General features: G+C 40.5%; 5 protein-coding genes across 5 annotated transcripts in view; all 5 read left to right on the top strand.

Moving 5' to 3' along the window:
- The window catches only part of LOC111789163, a 15,770-nt gene extending 8,888 nt beyond the window's left edge, over nucleotides 1-6,882 (top strand). Inside the window, exons 2-9 of the mRNA XM_023669824.1 lie at nucleotides 307-398; nucleotides 637-3,775; nucleotides 3,861-4,019; nucleotides 4,155-4,334; nucleotides 4,702-4,896; nucleotides 5,433-5,531; nucleotides 5,667-6,260; nucleotides 6,336-6,882. Of these exons, the coding sequence (XP_023525592.1) occupies nucleotides 665-3,775; nucleotides 3,861-4,019; nucleotides 4,155-4,334; nucleotides 4,702-4,896; nucleotides 5,433-5,531; nucleotides 5,667-6,260; nucleotides 6,336-6,683 (4,686 nt within the window). The 5' untranslated portion in view covers nucleotides 307-398; nucleotides 637-664 and the 3' untranslated portion in view covers nucleotides 6,684-6,882. The remainder of the gene's footprint in view (nucleotides 1-306; nucleotides 399-636; nucleotides 3,776-3,860; nucleotides 4,020-4,154; nucleotides 4,335-4,701; nucleotides 4,897-5,432; nucleotides 5,532-5,666; nucleotides 6,261-6,335) is intronic.
- A 521-nt stretch (nucleotides 6,883-7,403) lies between these two features.
- Nucleotides 7,404-13,181, top strand: LOC111789164 (squamosa promoter-binding-like protein 14). Its single transcript, XM_023669825.1, has 11 exons — nucleotides 7,404-7,549; nucleotides 7,625-8,529; nucleotides 8,684-8,877; nucleotides 8,957-9,786; nucleotides 9,913-9,987; nucleotides 10,091-10,198; nucleotides 10,283-10,400; nucleotides 10,623-10,758; nucleotides 10,850-10,991; nucleotides 11,090-11,689; nucleotides 12,068-13,181. The coding sequence occupies exons 2-11, from the start codon at nucleotides 7,967-7,969 to the stop codon at nucleotides 12,482-12,484; spliced, it is 3,183 nt and encodes a 1,060-aa protein (XP_023525593.1). The 5' UTR covers nucleotides 7,404-7,549; nucleotides 7,625-7,966; the 3' UTR covers nucleotides 12,485-13,181.
- A 1,600-nt stretch (nucleotides 13,182-14,781) lies between these two features.
- Nucleotides 14,782-16,987, top strand: LOC111788828 (galactan beta-1,4-galactosyltransferase GALS1). The gene is made up of 2 exons (XM_023669360.1): nucleotides 14,782-16,044; nucleotides 16,159-16,987. The coding sequence occupies exons 1-2, from the start codon at nucleotides 14,903-14,905 to the stop codon at nucleotides 16,514-16,516; spliced, it is 1,500 nt and encodes a 499-aa protein (XP_023525128.1). The 5' UTR covers nucleotides 14,782-14,902; the 3' UTR covers nucleotides 16,517-16,987.
- Nucleotides 16,988-17,472: 485 nt separating this feature from the next.
- LOC111788827 lies at nucleotides 17,473-18,941 on the top strand. The gene has a single exon (XM_023669359.1). It carries the CDS (start codon nucleotides 17,712-17,714, stop codon nucleotides 18,288-18,290), a length of 579 nt encoding a protein of 192 aa, XP_023525127.1. The 5' UTR covers nucleotides 17,473-17,711; the 3' UTR covers nucleotides 18,291-18,941.
- Nucleotides 18,942-20,815: 1,874 nt separating this feature from the next.
- LOC111788826 (UDP-rhamnose/UDP-galactose transporter 2-like) lies at nucleotides 20,816-23,624 on the top strand. The gene is made up of 5 exons (XM_023669357.1): nucleotides 20,816-21,217; nucleotides 21,678-21,862; nucleotides 22,049-22,249; nucleotides 22,741-22,902; nucleotides 22,989-23,624. The coding sequence occupies exons 1-5, from the start codon at nucleotides 21,088-21,090 to the stop codon at nucleotides 23,346-23,348; spliced, it is 1,038 nt and encodes a 345-aa protein (XP_023525125.1). The 5' UTR covers nucleotides 20,816-21,087; the 3' UTR covers nucleotides 23,349-23,624.
- Nucleotides 23,625-24,173: the final 549 nt, after the last annotated feature.

Genomic DNA, 24,173 nt, shown 5'->3' with positions numbered 1-24,173 from the left:
AAAAAAAAAAAAAAAAAAAAAAAAAAAAAAAAAAAAAAAAAAAAAAAAAAAAGATTTGGTAATTTTGATTTGGTTTTGAAAAGAAGATTTGGTAGTTTGATTTGAAATCATATTAAGATTAGGATTAGGAAGCAGAGAAAGAAGAGACCAGTGTTTCTCTCTTCTTCTTCCTCCCCCGCCCAGCTGTTCGTTTCACTTTCATCTTCGATTCTGCCTCTTTCTCGCACCTTATTTCTTCCGCTTTTCCTTTCTTTTTCTTCTTCTTTTTTTTTTTTATTTTTTTATTTTCTCTCTCCCCATTCTCAGAATCAGTTCTCAAGATCTGCATCCGCCATTCTCGATCATCTTCTCTACTTGATCTGCCAAATTCAACTCACTCCTCCGCTTCCGCTTCCGGTAACTCTCTCTTTCCTCTTCGTCTTTTGAGATCTTGCCCATTTCAACTTTGACTTACTCATCATACCTTTTCCCACTTCTACTCGCTTTCGCACTTTCTAATCCCTTCTTTTCTTTCTCCTTTTATGTTCTTGTTTCTGAATTTTATTTAATTACCAGTCTTCCTCTTTAATTGCGGTTGCGGGTTTTCAGTTCTTGATGCACAATGATGGCTGACATGGATGTGCACGCCGACGTCTCTCAGGTTTACGAGAAGTGTGCCTTGGATATGAGTACCTATGAGAATTTGCCTAACGCTTGCAATGCAGCATCCCTTGACTCTGCTGCTTCCATTCCTAAGGATGATACTGATGCTTCTTACGTTTTCGTCAACTCCACCGATGCTGCTACTTCCGATGATCATGTTGTGTCGGATCTCAATGGGCAACTAGAGTGTTCTCACAATGTCGATACGGAAATTAAGGTTCATAATGGGGAATTCAGTACGGACGATGGTAGGAAACCCGATTCATTTTTCGTTTCCAATGCATCTGAGGATTCACCGTTTAAATTTTCTGAGCATTTGAAAGTGAGTGACGCAATTCAGGATGAGACTAGAGTGGTAGATGTTCTTCAATCTTCTGACGCCAAGGTGGATGAACCGGAACCTGGACTGGATTCCTCCCAAAAAGTGGAAGAAACTCGAATCCTGGAGAACCAGGCTGTCAACGAATCGTTTGATGTAGAAGGTGAAATCCATGGGGTAGATGCTCCTCAAGAAGATGAAAACGTTCAGATTCAGGAGGAAAATCAAATAATTTCTACCTCTGAATCTTCAAACACGGATGCAAATCTTGGTGGACAAATCTTGGTGGTGTCTTCTCAAATGGCGGAAGATATTCAAATTCACGAGGATAATGGAGTAATGGGAATCATGAAGTCTTCTAATACCAAGGCAAATCGTGGGATAGACATTGAGGCGGAGTCTTCTCAAAACGCAGAGGGCATCCAATTTCGCAAGGAATATGGAATTGTTGCAATCAAGTTTTCTGATCCTGAGTCAAACACTGGGGAAGAAATTGAGGTGGAGTCTTCTCTAAAGGCAGACGAGGTTCAGAATCATGAAGAAAATGGCAGAGTGAAAGCCTTTAATTTGACTGACACTGCGGCTAATCTTAGGGGGAAAATTAAGTTGGAGTCTTCTAAGAAGGCAGACGATATTCAGAATGATGAGGAAAATGGCAGAATGAAAGCCTTCGATTTGTCTGGTACCGTGGCTAATCCTAGGGGGAAAATTGAGGTGGAGTCTTCTCAAAAGGGAGACGACATTCTGAATGATGAGGAAAATGGGAGAGTGAAAGCCTTCAATTTGTCTGATACTGAGGTGGACATTCAGAATCATAAGGAAAATGGCATAATGAAAGCCCCCAAGCTGTCTAATACCGAGGCAAATCCTAGGTCAGAAATTGAAGTGGAGTCTCCTGGGGAGGGGGAAGATATTAAGCTTAACGGGCAAAATGAAATAGTGGACGCCGTCAAATCTTCTGCTACCCTGGATAAGCGTGGGCAAGGTGAAGCAGTTCCCGAGGATAATGAAACAGTGGCTATTAATGAATTGTCTGATACCATAGAAAACCGCAGTGAAGAAACTGAGTTGGACTCTTTCGAGAGAGAAGAAGGCATTCGAGAATCACAAGATGCAAATGTGGAGGCTGCCGACTGCCATTCTGGCAAAGATAAGGTTGATGAGATGGTAAATAAAGCTGCGACAAGCGACCCAGTAGGAGGATTAGGAGAATCTCAAATTATAAGTATGGGTGCTGTTAAATCTGAGCTAGATCACCCTGATGGTTCAGTGGAGGACGTCAAGGGGGAATGTAAATTAGGGGTTGCTTTAAATGAAGAGAACTCTGAGAGAACTCAAGTTACAATTAATCCGGATGGTGAACATTGCCATGTTGTTGGTGAGGAACAAGAAAGTTTAAACAATGAGGATTCTCTTTTAGAGCCATCTGAAGAAAACAAAGTGGACATGGAGCAGCATTTGGCAGCAGCTCCTAGTCCATTGGTCAATTCAGAAGATGTAAATGGTTCTATCTCCACTAGCACTGCAACGAGTATGGATCAAGATGACCCTTTGAAGACTATTGATGACAAAGACACTGTAGCTAACACGAGCAGCTTCCATGACCATACTGAAACTTTATCTAGCTCTGTAGATCCTGATATTGATTCTGTTGAAACTCATAAATTAACTCATACAATGCTTATTAATGATCCAAAAGTGGAGTTAAATGAGATTACCGTGAATGAACAAGAGGTGAATCATGTGTTAGAACTAGAAGAAACTTCAGAAACGGCTTCCCATCCTAAAGTGGACGAATGTGACAGGGTTGAAGTTTTGGAAGGTACAGTCTCTGGAGATGAGATGTCCATTGCGCTTGATGAATCTAGAACTTCTTATGGTGATGATTCTGTTGCGGGAAGTCAATTAATCCCTGTGGAAGTTGAACCTGCACAAAGCGTTGAAACAGCAGTCTCTTCTGTTGTGATAGGAAATACTTCAGTTGAAATAAGGGAAATGTCCTGTACACACGGTCTTGATGATCCAGTACTGAGACCTGATCTTGAAGCCGAGGATTGTACAATGTCTGAAAATGTGGCTTCTGCTGGTGATTATGTCCAACTGGATAATGAAGTCCGTGAAAATCATGAGATTAGTCTTCTTGGTGACAATAATTTTGAAACCAAGTCTGAGAGTGGTGACATCGAAGAAGAAAACCAATCAACTTTCCCTTGTAATGATATGAGATCAGAATCTAACGATTTTATTTCAATTGAATGTGAAGAGAGAGGTTCTACTGTTCCTGAAGTTCCTAATGGTGACAATAAATCTACTGCGATCCAACAAAGTTCTGCTGTTGAAACAGATTCAGAATTCCGTGATAATGAACGTAGCTCAAGTCCAACTGCTAATGAGAAATCAGGAGAGAATATCGAGATTGCATCTTCCGTAGGAGGTGGTGGCAGAGATATAACTAGCGATGATTGCACATCAGAAACTGAAGTCAAGGGTTCTGCAGTAAACGATGAAGTGGATCTGAACCCAATGTCTGATATTGCCTCTCAAACTGACAGTAAACCGACGAAAGAAGAAACTGAGGTCGTTCATGAGAGTTGCCAGAATGAACCTTCCCCTATTTCCCCAGAAGGTTCTATTGAAGCTTTGGCAGGGAAGAATGTAGGTACTGAAGCAGGAACAAAGCCACTTAACTTTTTGGTTAGGGTACCTAAATTTGGTGATGTAAATATAAGAGAGCAGATTAAGTGTGCTCAAACGGAAGTTGATCAGACGACCAAGGATCGAGATGCCATTCGAGTTCAAATACAGATAATGAGGGTAATAATGACATTATTATACTTTTTCAAAGTTTATTTATGTATATGTAAACATCATTTTATGGTTCAAATGGTTATCTGTTCAGGCTGCATGGAAAGTGTTAAGTGATGATCTTGAAGCTGCAGTGTCAGAAGGAAGAGCTGCAAGAGACTTGCTGAGATTCAAACGACAGGAGATTGACTCTGTTCAATCAGTCATAACAAAAGTAAAGAATGCAATGTCCATTGGGGACATTGATGGCAGGGTAAGTACATGTTGATCTTCTAGTTAAATATGTTTGTAGCGATTCTCCTCCCCCCTGCCACTTGTGTGCATGCTCATGCCCCTGAATTTATTTTTTATTTCAACGTTTTGTGAAATCGTGCTTCAATGTATGCAGGTGCGCAGCATTGAACACATTATAGAGCATGAAACACTGCCACTGAAAGAGGAAAAGCAATTGATTCGTGAAATCAAGCAATTGAAGCAGCTACGGGAACAGCTTTCATCTACTACGGGTAAGCAGGATGAGCTTCAACAGGCATTGGACCAGAAAGACCAGTTTGAAGAGCGCCTAAAGGTATGATATAGGGTTTGATACTTTTGTATCTCTGCTTCTCTAAATATGGCTTCTAACACTTGCAATGCAGCATGAGATTCATTCCAATCATCTACAATTTTCTTTTAAAGATGCATATTCACATGGTATTTGTTACTTGGTACCCCTCATCTAAAATGTGTTTACAGCTAAAAGTACTTGCAATGCAGCATAAGATTTAGATAATTTGTCTTCAGTTTTGTTTTAAAGATGCTATAAATATGAATTGTACCCCTCATCTAAATATGGTTTCAAGTGCTCGCAATGCAGCATAAAAAATTAGAAAATGCATCTTCACTTTTGTTTTAAGATGCGTATTCTCATGATATTTATTAATTGTACCACACAGCTATTAAGAAAGGAGATGGATTTACTGAGAGGCAATGTTCTGAAAGCTGAATCAGTTATAAAGGCTGCTAAGAAGATATGTAATGATGAAAGCTTAAAGCTGGATGAATTGCAATCCAAGTTTAAAGCAGCAGATAAGATTCGCCAAGAAGCATATGCCAATTTACAGAGTACGAGGAAGCAATTATACGATAAGGTTTGTACTCGTAATTTTTGCTCATAATGCGATCTACTTGTGGTAATAAGCATTTTAGAAGACGCTGTGTACAACAAGTGTCGAAGTTATGAGGGCCAGGGTCTATTTCCCTCATGACTTTTGAATGAAACAAGATCGACATCTTTAAGGAAGATGGTTTCCAACGACCTATTTTAGCTGGTATAACATGTTTGTGAGGAGAATTTATCAAAAGGGGTTTTCCATTTTTGTTTTGAATTCTGTTCTGTATAGGTTGAAAGATTGCAAGCTGGAGCCTGATCTGGGGGACTATTTTATCTCTCAGATAGAACATACATTTTTTTTTTTTTTTTTGTTTATGAATCGAACCATCAAACTTTGAGATGCCAAATTATATTTTTATCTACGAGGTTAGACTCGAATAGGCAATAAATGATGTTGGAATTGGACATGTGTCATTTTATGTTTTCCGTTGGCATATTTCCATCGGTAGAGATCCTCTAACGATTGCCACCCAGCGAAAGTGTAACCGTTGAAGTTTGACCCTTGACTTGCAGAACAAATACTACTGGAAGTATCGGGATGACGTGAAAGAAGCCAATGAAATCGCAACGAGTGGAGATGTAGAGAGACTGCAACGTTTTTCTGTTAATCAGGTTAATTTATTCTTCCCCTAGTTTTTGTTGACATAATCAAGTTACTCTTTGGTATTGAGTCGGTGTTGCTATTGCTGGTTTGCTTTGATTTTGGGCGTCGAGTTGTTTCCATACTCTGATTGATCAATATTTTAGGTGGAGTGCATGATGGAACTGTGGAACACAAATGCTGAGTTCAGGGAAGAATATATTAAGAGCAACATGAGAAGTACCCTGAGGCGACTAAAGACGTTGGATGGCCGCTCCCTTGGCCCCAATGAAGAGCCACATGCACTGAACCAGATTGTAAAGGAGAGACCAGCGAGGGACAGTTCTCTTTCAACAGTTTCAAAAACGCTGGAACCAGAAAACCTGATACCCGCTGAGAATATGAGAGATAATGATAAACCAGTGATCGAAGTAGTCAAAACAAAGAATCAACCGACAAAAAACAAGAAGCCCACGACAGTTGTGGCTTTAATGAATGGCCTTAGGAATATTTCTTGCGAGAATGACGTAGAAGAGCCACCACAACCCGTGGAGATTAAGCGAACAAGAGAGGAAGAGGAGTTGGCGGCGAAAGCAGAAGAGTTGAGAAAGAAAGAGGAAGCAATCAAGTTGAAGGAGCAACATAAGTTGGAAGAGAAGACCAAAGCCAAAGAGGCATTGGAGAGGAAAAAGAGAAATGCTGAGAAAGCCCACGCTAGGGCGGTAACTAAAGCAAGAAAAGAGGCGGAAGAGAGAGAGAAGGTATTGGGCATATTCAATTTGCTTTTAATTCTTTGCTTGAATTACAATTTTGACAGCTAACATATTTGTGCACAGCTAAGGGAGAAGAGAGCAAAAAAGAAGGCAAGGAAGATGGCAGCAGCTGAGACGGAAGCTGGAAATGGTTTGGAAGAAAAGGAATCTGGTATAATCACGGAGAGCACCCCGAAGGAGGTGTCTGAAAACACAGGTAAACAGGGGACGGCTGCGAAGAGGCCACCAAAAGCGTCGCAGTCGCAGTACACCAAGCACAGCAAGACAAAGTCAACAATTCCTCCACCTCTTCGAAATCGGAGTAAGAGGGGGATGCAGCCATGGATGTGGGTTCTTTTGACCACCCTGATTGTTTTCGTGGTGTTCTTCGTGGGGGCAACAGCGGCTTCTCTACTAGGTCTTGGTTTCTAAATTTAGAATGCAATTCAATTTCATATAGAGAGCGACACACAATTACAGTTGGTAAGGGCAGAGGGATAGAGTTTTGGTTTGGGACATTCCCATAGAATATATTTCTATATAGATACAGTAGGCTAATTCTTTGGCTCTATTCTCAGGACTGGTCTCTTTTAAATTAACAAAATGAAAGTTTTCCCATTATTAAGGCGCCTCAAATGACCCTTTTTTATTTTATTTTATTTTGTTGACTGGGAAAGCATCTGAACTAAAAGTGCTTCGAATGAGTAAATATGGAGAGGATGTTCCATAGGAGAGGAGAAGTAGAAGCCAAAGTGGATGTATCGGCGTCCGTACAGGGGGGAAGGGGCCCGCACTGACAATGTAGCTATCCGGAACCGGAATCATGTGGCCCCAACGCTTCTGTATCCTGTACAATGGTGTTGATGGGTGCCTCTTCCAATCCTTAATGCGTAGTGCTATTATGGGAAGTGACTATCGCCACAACCATGAGCAACGCTCCCGATTTTAGGTGCTCATTTTAGAACAGCTAAACCCAATTTATAAAGCCGAAATTGAGTCTTTGCACATATCCGGACATCATGTTTTAGTATACAAACAAACTAATTAAAATTTCTTGAACTGTTACTTTGAGGAGCTATTTTGTATGCTTTAGTTTCATAATTGAAAATAATAACAATAGAATAAAGGTGACGTGTGGAAAATATAGGCGGTGAGGGCGAGGGAGACGGGGAATGGAGGTGTGAGATTTGATGGGCTGTGCGTGAGTGTTTGGTGCACGCTTCAAAATGAGGTGCGAACAGAAGGTAGATCACAGGTGGGTGAGAGTAGCAATCGCAAGACAAGAAGGCATTACTCATGTATGTAATATTCCGTTGTTATTAACTCATATTACAGACTTTGAGTTGAGTTGATGTTTCCTGTCTTCGTGTCAGACTTGCACGAACTGATGGATAAAAACAATATTGGGCAATAAGAGAAAAGGAAAAAGTGATTCTTCCTGCTCCAGCTTCTGGTTCAGGTTCAGGTAGTTCAGGTAGTTCAGGTTCAGGTAGTTCAGGTAGTTCAGGTTCAGGTACAGCCCAGCTTCAGCTCCAGCTCCAGCTCCAGCTCCAGCTCCAGACGACTCTCTCTCGCTTTCTTCTTGGGTTTCGTACAGCAGCAACAACAGGCAGTAGATTGCTTTGTACATATTCCAGATCTCATCTCTTTCAGCTGGATCTCTTCCATTTCTTCCCTTCTTCTCCTTCCCCTTGCTTCCCTTCCCCTTCCTCTCCATGGACGACCTCGGCGCCCAAGTTGTTCCTCCTGTTTTCATCCACCAAACCTTCCCCACTCACTACACTGGTTTGCCTTCCACCTCCAACAAGCGCCCTTTATCTTATCACAATCACCTCCACCACTACTCCCATACTTGGAACCCTAAAACTTGGGATTGGGATACCGATACGTTCCTCATCAAACCCTCCGACCCTGCGCTACTCCACTCCGATGCTCTCTCATCCAAACCCCACTTCCTTCCTGCTACTCCTCTTCCTTCCACCTCAAACAACAACACTCTCCACCTCCAGGATGATCAGACTCTTCGCCTTAATCTTGGTCCTGCTCCCAATTTCAATTGCGTTGAGCAGCCGCTCTCCAAACCCCCCAAAAAGCTCCGCCCTGACCCTGGATCTCCCGCCGCTGCCACCTACCCTATGTGTCAGGTCGATAATTGTAAGGAAGATCTCTCTAATGCCAAAGACTATCACCGCAGACATAAAGTTTGCCAGCTCCATAGCAAATCCACCAAAGCCCTAGTTGCTAATCTGATGCAGAGGTTCTGCCAGCAGTGCAGCAGGTTTTTTTTTCCTTCGTACCATCTCTCCCCGCTTCTCTATGCCTTTTTGTTTTCCATCTTGTGTTGATGCGCCAGAAATTCATTACCAATCTGCCTCCCTCTTCAAATGTGTGTATATACATTTTAACTCTTATTGCTATTAACCTCTCCTCAGATTTCATCCACTTTCGGAATTCGATGATGGGAAAAGAAGCTGTAGAAGGAGACTTGCGGGGCATAACTGGCGTAGAAGGAAGACGCAGCCCGAGGATGTAACCTCAAGGCTGACACCGCCAGGAAGTAGAGGACCCCCAAGCGGTGGGAAGTTGGACATCTTCAGTCTATTGGCTGTTCTAGCTCGGGCTCAAGGTCAAGCAATTGCCTGATCAAGTTTCTGATACCTATTTGTTTCTGACTTTTGTCTTAACACATTGATTTGAAACATCAGGAAAAAACGAAGGCCAGAGTGTAGAAAGCTTGCTGTCAGCTAATAGTGACCAACTCATTCAGACCCTCACTAAGGTCAATTCACTTCCTTTACCAGCAGAGTTTGCAGCAAAGGTGCCCAATTTAGAGAATTTTATGGGGGAGGCTTCTCCAGGAAGTTCTTTACAGCACCAAAACAAATTCAATAGAAATCCATCTTCTTCTTCGACCATGGACTTGCTCACTGTACTTTCAGCAACTTTAGTGGCATCAGCTCCAGATGCTCTGGCAATGCTGTCGCAGAAGAGCAGTCCGAGTAGTGCTAGCGAAAAAACAAGGTCATCGTGCCCCTCTGGTTCTGATCTCCAGAATAGGCCTCTGGAATTTCCTTCAGTTGGAGGAGAAAGAAGCAGTACCAGTTACCAGTCTCCCGTGGAAGAATCAGATGGACAAGTTCAAGGATCTCGAGTTGGTTTGCCACTTCAGCTGTTTAGCTCTTCGCCTGAACATGATACCCCACTGAACTTGACGGCTTCTAGAAAGTACTTTTCTTCTGATAGCAGTAATCCTATTGAAGAGAGGTCTCCATCATCCTCACCTCCTCTCCTGCAGAAGTTGTTTCCCGTGCAAAGATCAGAAGAAACTTCCAGTAATAGGAAAATACCAATCAGAAAAGAAGTTAGTGGAATTGTTGAGGTCCCAAAGCCTCCTAGTAGCGCCATGCCCTTTGAACTCTTTAGAGAGTCAGATAGAGGAGGCGGCCCAAATTTGCTTCATACTGTTCCTTATCAGGCTGGCTATACTTCTTCGGGGTCTGATCATTCACCTTCTAATTTAAATTCTGATGCTCAGGTATCCTGCTGAGTACATTCTTCTTTGTATTTGTGGACGTGCTTTGTGTGTGTGTGTGTGTGTGTGTGTGTGTGTGTGTGTTTGATATCATTATTCTTTATTGTGGTTTGAAACAACATTATTCAGGATCGCACTGGAAGGATAAGTTTTAAACTCTTCGACAAGGATCCCAGTCAGTTTCCAGGGACATTGCGGACACAAGTAAAATTCTAGGATCTTATTGCTTCCAATTTTCTTTTATATAAAATGCTGCAATTGCATATGTCTGGAAAAAATTCATAAAGTTTCTCTTCTAATATTCTAGATATACAATTGGCTGTCTAATTGTCCATCTGAAATGGAAAGCTACATACGGCCTGGTTGTGTGGTTCTATCGATTTATATGTCTATGTCATCCATTGCATGGGAACAGGTGAGTGAAGAGCTGTTATCCAGGACTGAAATTGTACCACTAAAGTTCTATGAGCTCTAACTAATTTCATTCGTTCTTTGCCAGCTTGAAGAAAATTTGGTTTTGCATGTTAAATCTTTGGTTCATGGCGAAAATCTTGAATTTTGGAGAAGTGGAAGATTTTTAGTCTACTCTGGGAGGCAACTAGCGTCGCACAAGGATGGTGAGAACTTACCAGGGTAGTGGTCGGTCTTTGTCTTGTTGAATTAGAGCTTTATTTAGTATTAATCAGCATCAAATTTTTTTTTTTTTTTTTTTTTCTTATCTGATTTGGTTCATAACGATGTGTGATAATCTTATAGCGTAGTCCCTGAAGCCATAGGCTGTAGATTTGTTGTTGTTCTTGTGTTAAATTTTGTTTCCACTGATTTGATTGGATATTCAGGGAAGATTCGTCTGAACAAATCCTCAAAAGCATGGAGTAACCCGGAGTTAATCTCGGTGTCACCTTTGGCTGTTGTGAGTGGACAAAAGACATCCTTTCTATTACGGGGAAGGAATTTGAAAAATCCTTGCACCAAGTAAGTCCAATGTTATGATAGGTGATGAATTTTGTTGGTTTTTATTGTTCCTTTTTCTCTTTTCTGGAAGTGACACTTCACAACCTTGTAGGATTCATTGCACATTTATGGGTGGCTACATATCCAAAGAAGTAATGGGATTAAGTAGGCAGGGAACATACGATGAGATACACTCTGGTAATTACAAAATTGGGGATGCATCACCGTCCACTCTTGGTCGTTGTTTCATTGAGGTAGTTTTTTTGGTTTGAACTAGCATGTGTTATCTTCTTGGCCACAGTTAAAGTTTCTTACAAGATTATTCTTTTAATCTACTGTACAATGCTAACAGGTGGAAAATGGTTTTAGAGGAAATAGTTTCCCCGTTATTATAGCTGATTCTGCCATCTGTAAGGAATTGAGGCATCTTGAGTCCGTGTTTGATGAGTTTAGAGTAACTGATATCAGTTCCGAAAGCCATTCATGTGTTCCTTCGCAGCTGAGGCTAAAGGATGAAACTTTGCAGTTCTTAAATGAACTTGGATGGCTATTCCAAAGGGAAAGGTCGTCTTCCAAGCTAGATAATCCAATTTTTCTAATCAGGCGGTTCAAATTTTTACTCACGTTCTCAGTAGAGAGGGACTTCTGTGCGCTACTTAAAACACTTCTTGACATTCTGGTAAAAAAATGCTTGATCACAAATGGACTATCAATGAAATCTTTGGAAATGATATCTGAGGTTCAGCTTTTGAACCGGGCAGTGAAAAGGAGGTGCAGGCCGATGGTTGATTTACTCGTCCATTATTATGTATCTGGCTTCGGTGATGAAGAGAAAAAGTACCTCTTTCCACCAAATGTTATTGGTCCTGGTCGTATTACGCCTATGCATTTGGCAGCTTCAATGGCAGATTCAGATGATATGGTTGATGCTCTGACAAATGACCCGCTGGAGGTAACATCTAGTTGCATCTTTTAAGGCGTATCCTGGTTTTCTTTTGAGGACAAGATGGGTTTTTGCGTTACTGTATACTTTGATATTTGTCCCAAAATTATGTTAGAGCGCTCTGATAGTTGACCACCGTGGTGATGAAGGATTATATTGTCTACTTTGTTGTCTGAAAGCTCTCAAAACCCTTCCTAGGTGTACTTCCCAAAATGGTTCCGAAGTGCTGTTTAGGGGGTTTTTTATCCCCTAAGAAATGGAGAAATATGTTTTAAAAAATCCTCTTTTGTCAGAAAAAGTTTAAATTATGATTGGTGATACTATATTTTTAATACAAAAAAATTATTTACATTTACGTGCTGTTAATTTGTTGTTTGGAAGTTGCAGATTGGATTGAATTGCTGGAGTTCCCAAGTAGATGCAAGCGGAAAGTCAGCACGGGGTTATGCGTTGATGAGGGGAAATCACTCTTGTAACGAGCTGGTGGATCGAAAACTTGGTGACAGAAAGAAGGGTGAAGTGTCAGTGAGAGTTGGGAATGAGATAGAGGAAGTAGGGGTGTCAAGTAGTGAGCGGAGCAGGGTGCAAGGAAGATGTTGCTCTAGGTGTGCAGTTGTTGCAGGAAGGTGCTACAAGAGGGTTCCTGGGAGTGGGACACACCGGTTGCTTCATCGGCCCTATATCCATTCAATGCTTGCTATAGGTGCTGTGTGTGTTTGCGTGTGCCTATTCTTGCGGGGTTCCCCAGACATTGGCTTAGTAGCACCCTTCAAATGGGAGAACTTGAGGTATGGGACAATTTAGTTTGAATAGAGTGATGATGTGTAATGAATAGAAGACAAGTGGTTGATAAGTTGAGACGATCTGTTGCCTTGAAAGAGAAGAGGTGAACCAGCAGCCGAGTTGTGAAGTTGAGACGGATTAGTTAAAAGAGCAGATATTGTATTATTTGGCAGCTGCGGTGGGTTTTGAAATAGAGGGAAGGTGCCACTGGACGTGGAAGTTGAATTCGAGAAAGCGGGCCGGGGATGATGGAGTGATTGAAGAGGAAAGGACGGGGAAGAGATTATGTAAGAGGTCTGAAGAGAGACCCCCTCCCCCTCCTTTTTATTTTCTTTCTTCTTTATTATGTAAGAGGTCTGAAGAGCAAGTGATTGAAGCGGCAGAGCTGGCGCGGAGGTGCCTAAAACTGAAGGGGGAAGACAAGACCGAGGATGAGAGAAGTGGTGTCGGAGGAGACGGAAACTTTACTGGAACGCCCACAACAACTACACCAAACAGGGGAGATCTGTACCCCAATAAGGTTTTAGTAAGAATGGATATTAAGTTAGTTCAGAAAAATAATTTTGAAAATTTGTTACTGTCTTCTACTGTGAGCCGTGAGCCGTGAGGTGTGAATGAAGCGGCTTTTGTTTGATTGATCCCCGTTTGTGAATGTTAAGTGACATCCAGGTGCGACTGTATTAATAAATCTAATTAATTGAGGTATAAATTGTAGGTTTGGAAAGGGCTTAAAATAAATATTGCAAACCCAATTTAGGATTTTAGGGAAATTTTGGAATCAGTCCTGGAATCAACCATCTGTCATCACCGCTCAATGCACCTCAGTGGTTGAGTTCACCCATAAAACACAAGAACGACGGCATGTTCTTGAAAGTGAAAAACAAAATTAAAATAATTGAAGAAAAAAGACGATAGGGTGTAGAAATACAATTGCAGGAAATAAAATAGTACGTGGAATCTATTTATTTTATTTCTTTTTTCTTGTGAAACAACTAATTCATTTTATTTCTTTTTCTCTAATTAAACTATTTATTATCATTGCCAAAACCCAATAAAGCCAACAAGGCCAGCCACGATACTCACAAATTCACATAATCACATTCACCAATCCCGCCCTCCTCCTTATTCATGTCGGCCCCACTTTTATTTATTTCTCTCTTTACTCTCACTGCCCCACAAAAATACATAGCTATAATTCTTTTCATTTTTTATTCCACCTCTTACTAAATCACTCTTCCAACATAACTTCTTACTTACAATTTATAATTTATAATTTCAAAATAAATGATAAAACCATATTCCGCGCTAGTTAACAATATCTGTTATAACAATAAAAAACAATTTCATTTTCACGTTTCCAATATTTTCCCTTGTTAATTTAACATACAATTTTGAATATTTGGTTTTGTAACAAGGTATGACCAAACATATAATTTTAAGAAAAAGGAAAGAAAAAAAAAAAAACCAAAATTATCAAACTTAATTCTATTTTTCTTTCTTAAAATAGAGAAAATGAAAAATAAAAAACGAGGATCGAGAACACTACTTAACCGGCTTTAGCAACTTGCTTTTGGGGCGTTTTGAAATGATGAGAGTATCATCAATTATTTGTTTGGTGCAAATTCAACAATACTATTTTGTCTCTATTAACTACCATTGATTGATTGATAAATACTTAATACCATTCCATTATTTAGTATTGACTAATTTTAATTATTGCATCTAATTAATAATAATAATAACAATCATCCTCAAATATAAAGATGAATTGGGCTTAGCCTTTTGTTTAGTAAAAATGAATGAATTATTTTTAGTGGCTAGAACTCGTTTATTTTGAGGGTAGTTTTATTAATAAATTGTGTTTTTAGTCGGTTAGTCGATATCATCTGATTAAAGGAGATTTAAAATAGAAGATGCATTGCCACCAAATGCAAAAGAAAAAGACTTGGCATTACCAAATATTTGCGGAAATTTATTACAAAATTAATTAGGTTTATTCATGTTTTTACCTTGCCGGGGCGGACACCTCACTGGCAATAAAGTTAGGTTAAATCAAAGTGGTAGACTTGTAATTCCAACGAGATCGATGCCCAAATGTTTTAGGGAATCCCTGAGGTCGCGGTAACTGCAGGACCTGGAATCCAGACACGTGGATGCCTCACCTACGCTTGTTTGATTTTTGCCTCCCACTCCCCACCCCAGTCCCATCACTGTAATTTTCTGAAGATATGGTTTCCCCAAGGAAAAATATTAAATTATTACACTAAAAATAAAAGGGAAAAAAAAAAAAGGAAAAAAGAGCAATGAATACACTAAATATGATATGATATGCGCATATGGCCACTAATCTCATCGCACCGACAGACAGAGCAAAAGAGACTGGCGGAGGCCAAGGACTGAAGTTCCCCTTTCTGCCTCCCTTCCTGCCTTCCTGCCTTCATGAGGAAAGACGGTCCGGCTACCTCCATCGGCGACGCCCAAGTCGGCAAACTCTTCACCTGCTTCGAGACCAAGCCTCTGGTCGCCACATGTCTCGCCCTCACTCTTGTCATGTTCCTCTGGAATCTTCCTCCTTACTACCAGAATCTCCTCTTCACCACCGCCCGCTCCTGCTCCGCCCCCACCAACACCACCGACGCTGCCCTCGCCAATCTCACCATTCCTCCCAATACCTCTCTCCCCTTTACCGCATCTGCCGCTGCCAAAAAGTACTCCACCACCCTCCCAACCGATCCCAACAACCGAATTTTCCAGCCATTTGGTAATGCCGCGGCTCTATTCGTTTTAATGGGAGCCTATAGAGGCGGACCACGCACTTTTGCCGTCGTCGGCCTTGCTTCCAAACCCATTCACGTCTACGGCCATCCTTGGTACAAATGCGAGTGGATCTTCAACAATGGATCTTCCATCAGGGCCAAGGCCTACAAGATTCTTCCCGATTGGGGCTATGGCCGTGTCTACACCGTCGTCGTCGTCAATTGCACTTTTCCCCTCAATCCCAATCACGACAATTCGGGTGGAAAGCTTACGGTTAATGCCTACTACGGTCAGTCCCAGAAAAAGTACGAAAAGTTCACTGCTCTTGAGGAATTGCCAGGCTCTTACAACGCCTCCAAGTTCCGTCCTCCTTATGACTACGAATATTTGTACTGCGGTTCGTCTCTCTACGGGAACCTCAGTGCCGCCAGGATCAGAGAATGGATGGCATACCATGCCTGGTTCTTCGGGTCTAAATCCCATTTTGTGTTTCACGACGCCGGCGGGGTGTCCCCAGAGGTCAGGGCTGTCCTCGAGCCGTGGGTGCGAGCTGGAAGGGTGACAATTCAGGACATCAGAGCACAGTCAGAGTACGATGGGTATTACTATAATCAGTTTCTGGTAGTGAACGACTGCCTCCACCGGTACCGACACGCGGCAAACTGGACATTTTATTTCGATGTGGACGAGTACATATATTTGCCCGAGGGGAGTAGCTTGGAGTCCGTGTTGGAAGAGTTTTCCGTATATACTCAATTTACAATCGAGCAGAACCCGATGTCCAGTATGCTGTGTTTGAACGATTCGGCTCAAAATTACTCCAGGTACGTGTTCGATCTAATTATGTGTGGAAGATACTTGTTGGATCTGGGGTCAGGTAGGAGGTAGATAGTGATGAATGAATTGATATATATATATATATTTGTTCCCCTTGTCAGGAAATGGGGGTTTGAAAAGCTGCTGTTTAAAGACATAAAGTCTGGAATCTGGAGAGACCGGAAGTACGCGATACAAGCCAAGAACGCGTATGCTACGGGGGTACACATGTCGGAAAATGTGATTGGAAATACGACGCACAAAACAGAGTCCAAGATTAGATACTATCATTACCACAACTCCATCATGGTGAGAGGGGAACTGTGCAGGGAATTCCTCCCCAACTCCGCCATTCATAACGTCACAATCTTCAACCAAGCCCCTTTTGTGTACGACGACAAGATGAAGAAGCTTGCTGACACCATTAAGGAGTTCGAGCGCCACGCCATCGGTACTGCTAATGCGAAGCTCTTCTCCTGATATGGTTACAGCTCGAGAACATCCATCAGCTTTCATCATCTTCCAAGTTGCAAATTTGGGTGTAGGAATGTGTGAATTGTAAGTAGAAGTCATGAATTTATGTGGTAGACAGAATTGGGGGCAGATTCGATTGGAGTGGCTGGACTTTGTGAATGTGGATGTAATGATGGGGGAGGGGAATTATATTTGCCCAAACTTTACTCCTCAGTTACTAACTTACTCCTCCTCCGTTACTAATCTACCCTGGTACTGGTGGTGGTAAAAGAACAGTCACTTTGAATCCAGTGATAGAAAAGGGATACATAGCTGCTTTAAGATTGTAATGAGTGGATTAAGGGACTTTTTTTTCTTTTCATTCTTTCTACTTTGAGCTCTAGCCTTGCAATTTTAAGGGACTTTTTTTCTTTTTTCTTTTCTTTTCGTGTATTATGAATATGATTATGAATGGGTTGCGACAGAGAAAATTGATGATGGGTAGTTTGTGCCTTCCGCTGCTTCCGCTTCTTTGGAGCGTGGAAGTGGAAGTACAGGGAAAGAGAACTGTGTCCTTACCGTTGCTACTTACTGAGGACCTATAGTAATAAAAGGTAATAATAATATATAATTACCGTTGTGTCCTTTGAATTGTTGTAATTAATTATGGTCTTTTATCTTCTTATGTGACAATTGTTATGGGAATTACTTTATTTAGAAGCTTAAAAAACATTAGACAAGGAGAAGGTAGTGTGTTTTTAAATAAATAAATAAGGGCATAAATAAGAATGAATGGCGTTGATGGATTATGCATTGATTAGTAAGGGCATTTTTCAATTTGTATGTGCTCGGGGAACAAGATTGTGGTCATCTTTTATTTTTATTTTTGTGTGGGTGTGTGTTGGTTTGGCGTGTCCGTTGACTACGTCGGGTTTCTTTTTGATTGGTATTAGCATTAAATGGAAAGGCCGCGTTGATGGTTTAAAGATAGTTTTATGACGTAGACGATGACCAATTTTCTGTTTCCTCATCGCTTACCTCGCACCAGCATCACATTTCAATAAATGATCCATCCCCTCCTGGTTATACCAATATCCTTCTCCTTCTCATTCTCATTCTCCTCCTCCTCCTCGGCTCCTCCTCCTCCTGGTTATACCATAATCCCCCAAAATTCCGTGTCAGAAACGTAGACAGACATCAGCAACAGCTAGGCTTGATACTGATGGGTGCCTGTTTATCCGACTGCCTCAATCATCCCAAACCCTCTTCTGTTTCTCCACCTCCTCCCACCGCCAAAGTGATCTCTTTGCAAGGCCATCTCCGCGAATACCCTGTTCCCATCTCCGTCTCCCGCGTTCTCCAGACCGAAAACTCCTCTTCTTCTCTTTCCGACTCCTTTCTTTGCAACTCCGACCGCTTATACTACGATGACTTCATCCCCCCTTTGCCTCTCGATGAACAACTTCTCCCTAATCAGATCTATTTCCTCCTTCCTTCCTCCAACCTCCACCACCGATTGAGCGCCTCCCAAATGGCTGCCTTGGCTGTCAAAGCCAGCCTCGCCCTCCAAAATGCCTCCCCCAACGATCGCCGTAAAAAGGGTCGTGTTTCTCCCCTCCTCAACCTCTCGGATTCCGACCACATCATCTCCAAGGAGCCCTCCAAAAAGAACGCCGCCGCGGATACCTCTGCCTCACCCTCCGTTAGAAAATTGCAGAGATTGACGTCCAGAAGAGCAAAAATGGCTGTTCGTTCCTTTAAACTCAAATTGAGCACCATCTATGAAGGCGCCGTTCTGTAGGGAGTAGGGAGTTGGTAGGGATTTTAGCCCCCGATTTACGTGGATACCTCCCTGCTCCCTTCCCTCCCCGCCTCTCATATATTTGTTAATTTTCATTTCTCCTCTGTAAGCAACTCTAATTTTTTTTCCCTTTTGTAATCTGAGATTCATTCTTTCAGCGTTGAGATGTATAGATGATTACCCATGTTGAATTGCTGGAAGAGGGAATTATCCTCTTCCGAAATCCTGATCTGATTCTAAGTTCCGGTTAATTTGCGGCGACTTGGGTGATCGACGACGCTTGAATTGGATTAACGAGGGGCCGAAGACGGTGGATGGGCAACCTAATTAAATATGCAAGTCAGAGTCAAAAGGGAGTGGCCCATTACAGTATGAACTGAATTGAACTGAAATACGACGAGAAGGCGGAAGAGTTGACAATCTGAAGCGGCGCCGCCGTAGTTGATGGCATGGACGACCCTGTTTACCTGAACACAATGTCTCTCTTTTCGCTTTTGTTATCTAATTCCCCACTAAATTCTACGTCCTCCATTTTGGAAAATTCTATTTTGTTAATTAAAAAGGAAACTTCATTCATACCAGCCCATGCCCATTGCTAATCCTTGGAATTCACAAATTTTAAATAATATGTAATCATATCCGTTCTTTCAACAAAATCACTTTTCACTTCAACACCCAACTCTTTAATCCACAATCACTGCCACATCATCGAACTCTATTCCAATCATTTTTTCACCGCAAATTTTAGTGGGCAAAAAGTTGATGGTAGGGGCAGAACATGCATGTATTTGTTTATGATGAAATGCTTTCGATAATGCTAAGGTTTTGACCACCAAAGCATGGTTGGTTACATTTTTTTTTTTTTTTTTTTAATTTATAAGAAAGATACATTTTGGACTTATCCATAATGTATTTGACCAATGATACAAAAATGATACATTATTGGCGCACTTTGTATTAAATATGTTAGCAATATAATCCATCATAGATTGTAAAATTAAGAATTATCATTCCTGTAGCACCTCGTCTTAAAACTACAAAAAAGAAATGGGTGCAATCTTTGTCGGTTTGGAGCACAGATTGCAATGGAAGGAAGGTGAGGTTCACGATGAGGAATGAGCGGTGCGAGGGTGTTAAACTAATGCAACTGGTGTCTGGGGGGGCGCATGTGTCTTGCCGACTCCAACTACGCCCATCTCATGTATCTTACAATAAATTTAATTTTGAGGGATTAAAGATGATTGTGATATTTTCAAAACTACTATTTATAGGTTATTAGACATCATTCTAATTAGTAATTAGATCGCGGCACACTACTAATCCGCAACCTCATTAACACTGAAAATTTATAATTTAAAATACACTTGAGTGAAATTTATCCTTTTCTAAATAAAATTTAAAAGCCATCCAATTTAACCAAATAGTTTGGACAACAAAAACCTTTAAAAGGAAACTGCCATCAACCCAAAATTATCATTTAACCAATCAAAATTGAAAAACCGTTGGTATTACCCTTACTAAAAATCATTTTCAGCAATTACACTTTATTGACTATTTATTAGCAATTAACTCATGTGACTATTAGTGGTTGGTTACCTAAAACATATAGCCTATAATTGTTACCACACTCCTTACCTTCATAAATCATAACATGCATATAGTTATGGTCCCAAAACATAATTTTTTCATGACCAATAAAACACGACCAACAACCCTACAATACCATAAATAATTCTACATATATAGGCTTGGAGCTTGGGCTTTACATTGGGATAGTGAATTTAATGGCTAATCCTAATTCAGCCCACAACATTGGTTGTCCATGATTCAATTTGGTTCTTTCTCCAAAATGTAGTACTGTTAACAATGAATCTAATGGATCACGAATGAGTAAAACCACCACCTATGGAGGGAAATTTTAAAGAAGTTTTGGAAAAAAAAAAAAAAATACTAAAAATCTCCTTCATGGATGATTTTCTTCCAAAAGTAGCTCAATAAAACTCTTACTCACCGCTTAAGGAACAAAATCCAATATTAATATCAACATATAGACACCTCTACAAATTATATTTAATTATCATCTAGATCTCTTCATTTTTTAAACCAACATTTTTTATGTTTGATATTTAAGTTTGTTTCCATGTGACATGGTTGGTTTCTAAAGTTTAAATTTTGCTTAGAATTAGTTACTACAAAATTGGTTTCTAAGTGGCCTCTATTCACTTGTTTGATGATCATGCTAACTAGATTTTGATGATATGTATTTTTCATTTAGTATGAAATTAATGAAACGTCCGAGGTTTTTTTTTTCTTTTTCCCCCCCATAAAAAAATAATAATAAAAGAGTGAGGGAGGAGTGAGGAGCGAGAGGAAACGTGAGAAGCCCCATGCGACGCGTGCGTACGCCTCCTCGCCGTCACAGATCGGTCACACGGTGTGGGTTGGGTGGGTGTTATAGTAATTGTCCAACGGAGCGGAATGGAGAATTGGGGTGGGAGGTGTGAGACTCGGGAAAAAACGTATAACCCCTTCATTTTCTTTCCTTTTTTACCCCTTCCTTCAAAATTGTATTGCTTTGCCTCCCTAGTCCCTATTGCTGTCTCGCCTGTCTTTCCATCGTCTTGTACATTCACTTATCTGAAACACATTTTAAGATCCGATCTGGGCATCTGTTGTTTGGAGGGTCCTTCAATTCCTCTCTCTCTCCCTCCTCCAATCTCTTCCTTTTCCTTTTCTCTCATTCACTCCTGTTTCCGAATTTCACTTCATTTGAACGAGAGAGAAAGAAGAAAGAGAAATGGAGGGTGATAAGAAATCATCGCCGGTGTCGGATGTTGGGGCATGGGCGATGAATATCATCAGCTCAGTCGGGATTATCATGGCCAACAAGCAGCTCATGTCTGCCAATGGTTACGCTTTCAGTTTCGGTGAGCTTCTTACTCTTCCTCGCACACCTCTCCTATAGATCTCTGATTGCTGAGTATGCACCTTCTTCTTTTTTTATTTTTTATTTTTTAAATTTTTTTATTACAACCTTTTAAAACTCCTTGCGCCAATTTTCGTTTTTCACCGATCTAAATCCTATCCATGGGTTTTCCCTTCGCTTCACTCTCGGTTCATCTCATGTAATGCGGACAATTGAGGATCTGTTCTCTTGGTTACGATGGAATTTCTCAACTCGTTTGTACGCTCAATGGCGATTTTGCACTTGTGGCCAATTTTTTTGCCCCGTTCTCATATTGCAAGTGACGTTTTACGGTCTTACTTGCAAGCCGGGACAGTTTTGTATGCTTAGTTAACCGAACTTTCATCTTGAAATTTACTGCGCGGATCCTTGTTTCCTTCCTACTAATTAAATAAGGTTATTTGAATTCTTTTCATTTTCAGCCACAACTTTGACTGGGTTCCACTTTGCGGTGACTGCACTAGTCGGTCTGGTCTCGAATGCCACTGGTTATTCCTCATCAAAGCATGTTCCTTTGTGGGAGCTCTTTTGGTTTTCTATTGTCGCAAATATGTCTATCACGGGAATGAACTTTAGTCTCATGTTGAATTCAGTGGGATTCTACCAAGTAAGAACTTACCATATGACACTCTTGACAACGTTTGCACTTTAATTTAGTTTATAGGAATGCATTGGGTATGACAAGTTAAACAATGTCTATCTAATTGTGTATTCATGCAATCTCTCTCTCTGTCTCTCTGTTTTGGTCTCTTTCCTTTCTTATTTTTACGATTGGAGAATATTTTTGTTTCAGATCTCGAAACTTAGTATGATCCCTGTGGTTTGTGTGATGGAGTGGATCCTTCATAACAAGCACTACTCAAAAGAAGTGAAAACTGCTGTTGTAGTAGTAGTAATTGGTGTGGGAGTTTGCACTGTCACTGATGTAAAAGTTAATCTCAAAGGTTTTCTGTGTGCGTGCATAGCCGTCTTGTCAACATCTTTGCAGCAAATTGTGAGTACTTCTTCACATATCTACTTGGCTGAATCTTGTCGTCTCCAGTTTAGCCTTTATTCCTTCTACTTTATGTATATGTTGATCAATTGGTTTGTAGCTAGGGTATGACTGTTTTTCTTTCTTTTTCCCATTTGTTTATCCCGCTGAAAGAAGCAAAACAGAAACTTTGAAGGTTATGGGACACTGGTTTCAGTGTAACGACCTTGAGTGAGAGACCCTTGGGCTCCTCTCTAGGCAAACCTGTTGCAATATTATTAAAATATCTTATCAGAAATGGTAACTGGAGTTGTTCAGTTTTTTTTTGTAATGGAGGTTGTTTTGGATAAAGACATTCTGATTCTTGGAACAATAACTATCTCATGGTCAGAATACTTATCTGTGTTAACCTTGATATCTTGAGTCCTTTTGTGTAGTCTGAAATGATAATAAAGGTAAGGGCAGTTGTTATAATAGTGTCATCGCATCGCTAAACCATATTCTTGCAACAGACTATAGGTTCACTGCAAAAGAAGTACTCCATTGGGTCTTTTGAATTGCTGAGCAAGACAGCACCTATTCAAGCCCTCTCTCTCCTGCTTCTCGGACCATTTATTGATTACTACCTTAGCGACAAATCTCTACTGAACTATAAAATGTCTTCTGGTGCCCTTGTAAGTAGAAGGTGGTTCATTTATGTACGCCATTCATTTATGTACGCAATTTTCAACTAATTTCTGGGGATGCTACATACTTGCAGTTGTTCATCCTCCTTTCATGCACTCTTGCTGTGTTCTGCAATGTGAGTCAATATCTGTGCATTGGGCGTTTCTCAGCTGTGTCCTTCCAGGTGTTAGGTCACATGAAAACAGTGTGTGTTCTCACATTGGGGTGGCTGCTCTTCGATTCAGAACTGACCTTGAAAAATATATCAGGCATGATTTTAGCCGTTGTTGGTATGGTCATTTATAGTTGGGCTGTGGAGGTTGAGAAGCAATCTGGGGTGAAGACTAATATCAATGTGAAACATAGCCTGACGGAAGAGGAAATCAGACTTCTGAAGGACGGAATGGAATCCAAACCAGTGAAGGATATTGAACTTGGTGAGACTAAAGGATAAATTTCACTTTGTTTGTTTAGGTCATGGTATTGTTTATGTTGTGTTTACAGTCTAGACTTATCCATTTCCTTGTCCTTGCACCCATCAATTTTAGATGTTATAAAGCTCTTGTAGAAACCTTGGCCGACCCTATATTTTTCTTGCACACATTTATATTTATACGTTTATATCATGTATATTTCTTTTTTCTTCACATTATTTATGCCAACGGAATAGTTGTAAGTCCATGAACGGATGGTAAAATGTAAACGTCATTTGTAATGGGTCAACTTTTATTTGATTTTCTCCTTTCTCGACGTTAATTCTATCTTCTATGGAAGTTTGAATACAAAATGCGTACAACTCAACCAAACAAAGCTGGCACATAATCGTTGTAAGTGAAACTTCTCATTAATTTTTGTGATGGAAGAATTTGGAGACTGAGGAAGAAGATTAACTTCTTGAATGGTTAAGGACAAATATTATTAAAATGAGGCACCTTCAACTTTATTCAAAAGAGATACCAGCATATAGTCCATAAACTGGAGTTGTACCATATTTGAATTTCTTATTTTTTAATTTCTTATTTCTCATTTCTCATTGTGTAGTTTTGTTAGTATGTTGAACGAATAATTAATGTCATTTCAATGATACTTTTTAAACGATTATGAGATGATAAGAGTGATAAGAGTAATATTGGAACATTTGAAATAATAAATTTAAATATATATATATTTTGTTTGTTTGTGTAATTTAGTCTCTAATTGATTCACCTTCAAATTCATTTTTTGGCTTGCGGAAAATTGACCATTATTTAGTTTCACCTAACATCGTAGTTTTTTTTTT

Source organism: Cucurbita pepo, chromosome LG02 (assembly GCF_002806865.2).
Source record: "Cucurbita pepo subsp. pepo cultivar mu-cu-16 chromosome LG02, ASM280686v2, whole genome shotgun sequence".
Lineage (NCBI taxonomy): Eukaryota > Viridiplantae > Streptophyta > Magnoliopsida > Cucurbitales > Cucurbitaceae > Cucurbita > Cucurbita pepo.
The sequence above is the reverse complement of the archived record's forward strand: the minus strand, read 5'-3'. Positions and strand labels throughout refer to the sequence as shown.